Source organism: Myotis lucifugus, unplaced genomic scaffold, assembly GCF_000147115.1.
Source record: "Myotis lucifugus unplaced genomic scaffold, Myoluc2.0 scaffold_229, whole genome shotgun sequence".
NCBI lineage: Eukaryota > Metazoa > Chordata > Mammalia > Chiroptera > Vespertilionidae > Myotis > Myotis lucifugus.
In genome coordinates this window covers 571061-581448 of record NW_005871277.1, presented here as the reverse complement: position 1 = coordinate 581448, position 10388 = coordinate 571061, and the positions used below count along the sequence as shown (strand labels likewise).

Sequence of the window (10388 nt, the reverse complement as noted above, 5' to 3'; positions counted from 1 at the left end):
CGCCTGGATGGGCTTCCAGCCGCTCGGCCCGCTCGGCTCCCATCGCCCCGGGCGCCCCCTCCTCGGGCAGCAGCACACTCACCCCTGAAGAGCAGCAAGGAGGAAGAAGTCGGGCAGCCGCGCGCGGAGCAGGAGCCCCCGCCGCCGCCGCCGCAGCGCCATGTCGAGAGCAGCCGAGGGGTCGCGAGCGTGCGGCGCGGCCAGGCTTCCCCGCGCGCGCGCATGCGCCCAGCCCGCCGGACCCTGCTACCCGCCCCCAGTTACCATGGCGACCACCGGGCCGGCCGAGCGGTCACCATGGCGACAAAGAAAGCTGAAGTCTGGTTACTATGGATGCAGGGATGCCCTGGACCTGGGCCCACAGGGTCTGTTTCAATGAATTGGGTGGGAGGAAGTAAAGAAGGATGTTCAAGAATGAGGTGGGGTGAATTTCCACAGCTATAAGATGAATGCATCACTACAGATGGGAGCGGGAGCGCTCAATTAAAACTTGGAAAAGTTAAGAGCTTCTGATTTTACAAATAAGGATGCAGCCCAGTTATCTTGGAAGCAGTATTGCCTGCTCCTCTTTTAAAACCCAAATTCAAATATGATGAAAGGAAAAAGTTCAGAAATCTATATAAAACATAACCAACACGTATATTTTACAGTACATAAAAATGACGTCCTCAAATAAGCATAGCCCTGGCCGGGTGCTCAGTGGTTAGAGCCTCAGCTTGAGGATTGAAGGGTCACGGGTTTGATTTCTGGTTAAGGGCAAGTACCTGGGTTGCAGGTTCACCAGCCCTGGTAGGGGCACTCAACAGGAGGCAACCAATCTCTCTGTCTGTCTGTCTGTCTGTCTCTCTCTCTCTTTCTCTGGCATCCATCGACACTTTTCTCTCTCTGCTCCCTTCTCCCTCCCTTCCATTCTTTCAAGAAATCAATGAGAAAAATACCCTCAGGTAATGATTAAAAATAATGATACAAATAAAATAAGCATAATTTGTTTCTGTGGTAGATGAAAGAATGATGGTATACCTAATTTTTTTTCTGCAGGAATTCAGACTAATTATTTGCTCTGGTTTCTGAATGTTGGGAAATGGTAAGGCTAAGGAGCAAAAATGGAGCAGAATCTTATGAGGACAAGTGATAAGATGAAGGAAGAGAAGGATAAAATATACTGGAAACTGGACCTAAGGATGCAGGTGGTTTTGAATGTCAATTAATACTATGGAAAATTTTGAAATAGCATGTATTATATCTAATATAGAAAGTACATTTTAATGTTCCAGGAAGTTATTAAAACCTAATGTTGAGTTTAGTGATTAGTAAAATATGTTAATTTCCAACAACTAATATATTTTCATGTATAACTTAAGGGCTTCAATTTTTCATAGAGCCATCCTAAATTTATTTTAGTGTTTTTAGTTTTTACAACATAGAACAGGATGTGTGTAATTTACATATATACTAAATGATATATATTTTAAAATTTATAATATATGCAAATATCAAAAAAAATGACATAGATTTAGGTTGTTGCCCGGTTTATGTTTCAAATGCTTTATAATGGCTCAAACCTTTGTGAGTATGAACTAATTACATTCCTCCAAATCTCATGAAGACAGAATAAAAATTTAAAAAAACAACTCAATCACCTACTATGATTCCATTTGTCTTTCGTTTCCCAAAGCTTCTTTTTGTTCCAGTTCCAAAGTCACAAGTTAAATGAATACATCGCTAAAGACTATTTCCACTGGCCTGGGGCAAAAATGTAAAAATTATTTTGTGGTGGTGGTCTCTCTCTCCCTTCATCAAACACATAATAGAGAAATTAAAAGAGAAAAATTAATCTTCGGCCCACGGACTATTTTTCCTTCCGCTCTCTCTTTCCTCTAGTACTTCCTTTCGCTCCTGGTTATACCGCCAGCATACTTGCCTAACTGAAGGGACCATTTTGGTTACCTGGGAAATGTGAGATGGTGTCTGACCGTGGACAGAGGACAGTTTTCAGAAATCAATGCCTCTTTTCTCCTGCCGGATTGCCTGCGCTCGCACGGTGAAATGGCTCTGTTAATTAAATGGTCTTCTCTCCTAGGAAATCTTTTGAAAGTCAGAACAAGATCATAGAGAGGCGCCATGAATTTTCTATAAGGAGCAGAGATTCCTCCGAGAGGGGTTGCAGGTACTTCATTGTAAAACATTGATAATCCTTCCCAGATGGAGTCTGCGAGCTCTGACCTGCGGCTGAGAGACATGGTCCTGCAATGGAGCCCAATTAGCGATGCACCAGGATAGGGAAGGATGCCCTTGGCTGTCAGGTGGTCTGCTCCTCCTTAGGAGTGCATTGTTCAGAAGGGAATCCGAGCTTTGGATGCATCTAGTGCAGTGATGGCGAACCTTTTGAGCTCGGCATGTCAGCATTTTCAAAAACCCTAACTTAACTCTGGTGCCGTGTCACATATAGAATTTTTTTTGATATTTGCAACCATAGTAAAACAAAGACTTATATTTTTGATATTTATTTGATATATTTAAATGCCATTTAACAAAGAAAAATCAACCAAAAAAATGAGTCCGCGTGTCACCTCTGACACGCGTGTCGTAGGTTCGCCACCACTGCTAGTGAGCAGGGTTGTGGAGTCTGTGTTTCCATCATCACATTATCCAACTGAATGTGCTTCTTTCTCATGTGTGGCTTACTAAGGAGACATACGTTTCTTAAAAGAGCTCAGTGAACTACATATGCTTGTGCTAAACTTGAGCAAGAGCATTTTGCAATCCGTTTCAGTGGCAACATAAAGTGCAAATCTTATGTGGCAAACGGAGAGGGGGGTTTCCCGTGGACTTGCCTCTGAACAGACCGGAGAAGTCCAGGAGGCAGCAGTCACGGGAAGGGGAACGTGGGCTCTGGAGTCTGATGGACCCTGATTCAAATTCTTAGTTTTCATAAATTTGGGGCAGTTACCTACCTTCTCGAAGCCTTGGATTCCTTGTCTGTAAAACAGGGAGAACAATACCCACCTCAAATGGTCCCTGTGAGAATCATCTGAGATAAAGGTCTGGAACATACTAGGTTCTCAATCTATGTTTATTGCCCATGTCCCTTCCCTTTCCTACTATTTTAGTTCAGATCAGACAAAAATGGTTATAATATTCCTGGAGAGCCTTTTTTTTCCCCCAATCGATTTCAGAAAGGAAGGGAGAGGGAGAGAGAGTTTAGAAACAGCCGTGGGCAAACTACGGGCCCTCGGGCCCGGATCCGGCCCGTTTGAAATGAATAAAACTAAAAAAAAAAAAAACCGTACCGTTTTATGTAATGATGTTTACTTTAAATTTACATTAGTTCACACAAACACTCCATCCATGCTTTTTTTCTGGCCCTCCAGTCCAGTTTAAGAATCCATTGTGGCCCTCGAGTCAAAAAGTTTGCCCACCCCTGGTTTAGAAACATCTATGATGAGAGAGAATCATTGGTCGGCTGCCTCCTGCACGCCCCCTACTGGGGATAGAGTTCGCAACCCGGGTGTGTGCTCTTGACCAGAATCGAACCCAGGACCCTTCAGTCCGCAGGCCGATGCTCTATCCACTGAGCCAAACCGGCTAGGGCCGAAGTTGTTTCTTTGAGGAAGTGAAGAAGCAGGGATTGGCTGGGTGCCCGTCCCAAAGCCAGGGGAAGGTGACAGGGACAGCTAGTAAACAACACTCTACAGACCTTCAGGAAGGACACGGGGTGAGATAAAACAGACCAGGTCTTTCTCTCTCTCTCTCTCTCTCTCTCTCTCTCTCTCTCTACTTGACCTAAAGAATATTTCCACTGGCCTGGGGCAAAGGTGGGAAGCTTTTCCTAATCAGTGCTTCCGCTGTGGCCGCAGGAAAAGGTTCAGACATGCACGCACGTTATCTGAATTGTCTTAAAGCCAAGTTCAGGGTGAGAAGATTAGGGGTGGGGTGTGCCTCCAGGACACTTACAGATTGGGGGTATTTTCCTCCTAACCTTCCCATCAGAGGTCATTTTCTCTTCACACAGATTTTACCATCCGGTGTTCCTGTGTTCCTTCCGGGGGCACCAGCGAGAGACCAGGGCCTTGCACCTCCCTCAGAGCCCCTTGCAAGGTCAGCCCCTCCCATAGGGTTGGCCCAGGGCCCTGGTGCGGTGACTGTGTTGTTCCTTCCCAGGAGGGAAGGCGATCTTTTCTGGCTGCCGATGTGGAGAAACTGTTTCAGGACAGGAAATAGGGGCGTCTGATTCCACTTCCAGATGTCTAGCAGGACGAGGATTATACTAGAGAAGCGCCCCCTCCCCCAGAGATTATTCAATATCATGCTTCTTTTTGTTGTTGTTGTTAATTCTCAACCAAGGATATTTTTCCATTGATTTTTTTTTTTTTGGGGGGGGGGGTGGAGAGTAGAGAGAGGGAAAGACAGAAACATCGATGTGAGAGAAACACATTGATTGGTTGCCTCCTGCATGAGCCCCCAGGGCTCAGGGCAGGGAGGAGCCTGCAACCAGGGTATGTGCCCCTGACCGGAATCGAACCCGGGACCCTTCGGTCCGCAGGCCAACGCTCTGTTCTCGGAGCCAAACCTGCCAGGGCAATACCATGCCGCTTAAGCAATCAAATAATGCTCTAGGTAAGCCTCTCAAGTTTCTCCTTCGTCCAGTGGAATTATATTCCCACAAAATGTGGGATTGGGAGGAGCGTCTAGGTTTGGTCCTCCAGGGTGATGTCCGATCCTCATAGCGCTCAGGAGCGTAGCAGACGTATCCAGTGGGGATGGCCACTCCCAGCCAACAGAGCACCGAGGCCCTGAATACCTCCAAGACTCCACACCCTTACACTCTGATGTCTCGCCTTTTCCCAGTCGTTTTTCCAAGCTAGGTTTTGTTTTCTGGCCGGTCACTGTTCTCTAGAGTTGCACTGGCCAGTGCACCCCAGGCCTAGCACTAGCTCCTGCCCAGCATAGACCCCGGGAGGGACAAGGAGCCCCGCTAAGCATTAAATACTCATTGTGCACCCCCATGGGGTGGCCACCCTACTGCCACTGCTTAGTACAAGCTTCATCCTTTTTCATTTGCGGTGTTCCCCTGGTCTCCAGGAACCTGCACGTAACTTCTGAATCTACACCTTTCTTTTCAAAATGGCGAGCAGGACCGGTTATAGAACAATAGCAGGTGCTCAATACATATCTGTGGAATGAATGAACGCAAGACTCCTGTGTCCTGCAGAACTAACATCAGCTCAGGCCATTCTGCTCCATTCTTCAATGGCTCCTTCTGACCTTCAGCCTGCAGTTAAATTCCCTGAAAAAGTCGTGGCTGGAAAAAAGAAGCCATTTTGTCACAAGCATTATGACATGACATGTCATTAGGACATCCTCAGCTAGACCTGTGAATCTAGACACCCTGAGTAATTTGAACTTCTGATACCGTGTCCTGCTCTCTCAAGTCTCTGAAGTTACCCACGTGGTCCCTGTTGCCCGCATTGCCCTCCCCCTAAGCCCCGTCAGTTTCCTAGCTCTAACGTGTCCTCTGGGAGCCACGCGAAGCTCCTATCGTGTCCTCCTCATGGAAGAATTTTCTGACCCCACTGTTCCCTCCAAGATGACTCAGTGGCCCCCTTCTGTCCTGCACAATACACTGCATTGCATGTGCATCTATCTTACACTTTACCGCATTGTATGGCGAGGCCATCTTTCCTCTGTAGTCCTCCCCAGACTTCTAGAGTTCAATACCGCTTTCACCCTTTTTTTTTTCCTAGTGTATGCCCTCAAGATGGCCATTCCTCTCTAAGTGCTCCATGAGCTGCATCCTGCAAGTTGTACTACATACTGTCTTCATTGTCGCTCCCTTCCAGATACTTCCTAATTTCTTTTATTTCTGCTTGACCTTTCATCATGGTGATGTTTATTTTCTGATGACTGGATATAGAGCTCTAAAAATACCCATTGTGCTTCTTTGCTTTTTTATGAACCTTAGCTATCAATTTCTGAAAAAGTTTCGTAAAAACATCACAATGATTCAGAGTTTCTCATGATCTCATTCTAATTCTGTCCAAATGCTTTTAATTTTTAACCCCGTGGCAGGAGGGTGGTACTGCCTTGGTGACATCATGAAGCATGCATGTGGCTTTGACCCTCTCATCACCTCTACTCCCAACCCCCCCCCCCCCAACCAGAAGAATGCAACCCTTGCCTCACTTCCATTCTCAAGTTCCCTGGAGACATAGCTGCTCTCCCACACTGGCCTGTTACACATTTTCCTCCAAACACAGTCCTCTCCACGATGCAATCATGGCAAACACGAGATCCTCTGTTGCATCTCCAGGCAGCCGGGCTCTCCCTATCACATCCTCCAGCTGGAGGACCAGGGGGCGGGGCTTGTGTCCGTCTCTACATTTGTTCTTCTGAGGGCCTACTCTGTGAACCAACATTAACTTTAGACTGTCATAAAGAGCAAAGAGCATTTATCTGAGCAGGAGGAGCTGCAGCCCAGCAGAAATCATTTTGGGTAGCCACCTCCATGGTGCTCTACCAAGATACAACAGAGGCCATCTTCTACAGAGAAAGTTTCTGCCCAAATTCCCAATTTTATGCCAAAGGAAGTTTCCAAATTGTGCAGTCCTGATTGGTCCAAATCCTGACATTCTGGTTGGTTGGTGTAGATGCAAATAGGATACAATTTCTGTGGTTCTGATTGGCCATGGCAGGTCTCAGTCCGTTGGTAGGCAGGTGAAACCAGGGCTCACCTGCACTGGGTGACTCAGAAGGCATAAAAAACGCAGAAGGCATAAGAAAAGCAGGACGTGTGCAGGAAGCCAAGAGCTCAGTCTGTGGTTCTCCCTGGTGCACAGAGCATGTGTGGAGCCCTTGTCAGCAATGGCCATGAGGCTCTTACTATTCATAAAATTGGGAACCTCCATTGACCATGGGGAGTTCCTCTCAGCAGCTAAATTCCTTCTCAGGGTTCACATCACATGAATCTTTCTTGTTGGGGGCCCGAATCTACATAGTAGTTGCTTAATAAACATGTTAGAATGTTGAGAAAAACATGCCGTAGCCAGTTTGGTTCAGTGGATAGAGCATCGGCCTGTGGACCAAAGAGTCCCGGGTTCAATTCTGGTCGAGGGCATGGACCTCGGTTGCAGGCTCCTCCCCGGCCCAGGCCCTGGTCTAGGCACATGCAGGAAGCAACCAATCGATGTGCTTCTCTCACATCGATGTTTCTCTCTGTCTTTCCCTCTCTCTTCCACTCTCCCTAAAAATATATATAAATAAATAATAAGAAGAATGTTAAGAAAAACACAGTCACATAGGTCTTGTAATGACCTATGTTACTGAACCCCTTAGAACAATGTCTCCTTCTAAGCACACTATCTCTATGCTTAGAATGATGGGGGAAGCCTTTTTCCTACAGACGTAGAAATAACTGTATAAACGTTGCCACCCTCCATCAGTGAAGCATCCATGTAGCACACAGTATACTGTTTTGTGTCTAGTACTGAGCTAGGGACCAGAGACAACGTGGGCACAATTTCCGTCTCCAAAGGAGAAACGGGGGTAGGGTGGGGAACAATTACACCTCAGGGTTCAGTCACTCACAGAAGGAGCCAATGTGGATATCCACCGCTCAACAACAGCGCACAGGGACATCCTGAATAAAACATAACAGAACAATTAAATGCGTGTTGAGCTTGAAACGGGGAAGACATTCCCAAGTGACAGACCCAAGGAAGAAATTTAAAGCCAAATAGCAGGCTTGCAAACTCAAGCCACGTTAAGGTGAAGAGAAAGAGGGGGCATCCCAGGAGTAGGAACAGTGTAACACCCATGTGGGTGAGGGGACTGGTCTTAGTGTGACCGGACAACCAATGGGTCTGGGCTGCCTGTCACTACTTGAAGCAGAGACGGGGTTGAATCACATATGAGCATTTGCTCCAATTATGCCGACAGCAAGGGAGAGCAACAGGTCATCTACAAGAATCTGCTCTGCCCCTACCCATGAGCCAGCTGCTTATACTGGGCAGGAGGCAACGATTACGTGAGAGAGTAAGAATTGCAGGCATGGGAAAATAGGCAAGGTACAATTGTTACAGGTTACAGGCAATGCGGGACTAGACTGTTTCAGCCACGAGGTTGTAAATCTTTCCAGCATGATAGGCAGTTCTCGGGGCAGGAGGATGGACTGCATTCCAATGTTAGCGCCCATGTCCCCGGGCGTACAACTCTCAGCCAGGTTAGAATGTGTTTTCTCTAATCAGGACAGAACAATCGCCCTGGCTGGTTTGGCTCAGTGGATAGAGCGTCGGCCTGCAGTGGGAAGGGTCCCGGGTTCGATTCTGGTCAAGGGCACATGCCCGGGTTTCGGGCTCGATCCCCAGTAGGGGGCGTGCAGGAGGCAGCCAATCAATGATTCTCTCCCATCATTGATGTATCTATCTCCCTCTCCCTTCCTGTCTCTCTGAAAAAAAAAAAAATCAATAAAAACATACTAAATTTAAAAAAAGAACAGAACAATCATGGTTAACAGACCATGATTAATATTTCCTATAATTGTAGCTAGTCCCCAATATTCTATTTCTGCCCCTAATATTAGGGCCTGCTCCCAGCGGGACTTTAAAATGGAAATCTCTGCCCTACTCAGGATGTTTCCTACTCATGGGTAGGAAAACATCTCCATCCATCCGCTTGTGCCCGAGCCTCTGAGGGGAAAAGTTTCCTCTAAGAAACTCAAACTCTCCAGCTTTGTCGCATTTTCCTGTGGGGTATGAACTCACACTATTTCCCCAAGTTCCCCAAATTAATGTGAAATCTGTTCTCATACCGGGGACACCTAGCAAGGAGTAGAAGCAAGCACCTAACTCTTCCTAGCGTGTCCTGAGAGCATGAAGGCTTCACGGAATAAGACAGTCCCTGAGGCCGAAACCCGTTTGGCTCAGTGAATAGAGCGTCGGCCTGCGGACTGAAAGGTCCCGGGTTCGATTCCGGTCAGGGGCACGTACCTGGGTTGCGGGCACATCCCCAGTGGGAGATGTGCAGGAGGCAGCTGATCAATGTTTCTCTCTCATCGATGTTTCTGACTATCTCTCTCCTTTCCTCTCTGTAAAAAATCAATAAAAAAAAAAAAATATATATATATATAAAAAAAGTTAAAAAAAAAAAAGACAGTCCTTGAGGAAGGCTAACCATCATCACACAGGCCACAGAGGAAACACCTTGCCAAGAGGTGGAGGTGGCATATCTAACAGGACAGAGAATCAGGCCCCTCCGATGTGAAAAAAGATGGTGGGAGATGTGCCATATAGAACAGGGGTTCCAGAGGCATAAAATAAGACCAAGGAAAAGGCAGTGACTGAACAGGCAACGGCTCAGAATTTTCCCGACTTGATGAAAGACATGTGTTTAAAAAAAAATTTTTTTTTGCAGGATTCAACCTCTTCCAAGAATGTGACCTTTAAACACTGAATCTGAAATTTCCTGATTAGCATTCGTGAGGCGGTCTCCGTGAAAAAAACCCTGTGGCTCTCTAACCCCCAAAGAAGTCATCCTGGACTAAACCATCCTTTCTTTTTTTTTTTTTTTTTAAAGATATATTTTTATTGATTTTTTACAGAGAGGAAGGGAGAGAGATAGATAGTCAGAAACATCGATGGGAGAGAAACATCGATCAGCTGCCTCCTGCACATCCCCCACTGGGGATGTGCCCGCAACCCAGGTACATGCCCTTGACCGGAATCGAACCCGGGACCCTTCAGTCCGCAGGCCGACGCTCTATCCACTGAGCCAAACCGGTTTCGGCACCATCCTTTCTTTTTCTTTGCTAAATAACCACCCTGTCCCCCCCCCACCCCCCACCCCCCGCACACACACACACCCCTTCTTTCTAGAAAAACCTTCCACTTTTCTTTTTTAATCCTCACCTGAGGACATTTTTCCCCCTTGATTTTTAGAGAGAGAGGAAGGGAGAGGGAGAAAGAGAGAAATATCAATGATGAGAGAGAATCATTGATCGGCTGCCTCCTGCACTCCCCACACTGGGGATTGAGCCCATAACCCGGGCATGTGCCCCAACCGGGAATCGAACCTCGACCTGTTGGTTCATAGGTCCATGCTCAACCACTGAGCCACACTGGCCGGGAAAGCCTTCCACTTTTGTACAACCCCTCAGAGTACCCTTCTGGTTGCTGACAACAATTGCCGGATGCTGCCCAATTCATAAACCACTTCATGAGACCAATTAGATATTTAAGTTCATTTGGTTAAATTTGTGTTTTTTTAACACACGAGTTGTTAGTGTGAAGAAGCTATCCCAAACAAGGTATCCTGGGTACAGGACTGTTTCATTTTGTTGAGTCATCCCCTAGTCATGTGGGTTATTCCTAGACATAACAGAGTGAAATATTAGA

The 10388-nt window shown here is 46.7% G+C and overlaps 1 protein-coding gene across 1 annotated transcript in view; it reads right to left on the bottom strand.

Moving 5' to 3' along the window:
- Positions 1 to 207, bottom strand: part of JAM3 (junctional adhesion molecule 3) — a 29418-nt gene extending 29211 nt beyond the window's left edge. Inside the window, exon 1 of the mRNA XM_023762027.1 lies at positions 83 to 207. Within this exon, the coding sequence (XP_023617795.1) occupies positions 83 to 162 (80 nt within the window). The 5' untranslated portion in view covers positions 163 to 207. The remainder of the gene's footprint in view (positions 1 to 82) is intronic.
- Between the last annotated feature and the right edge of the window lie 10181 nt (positions 208 to 10388).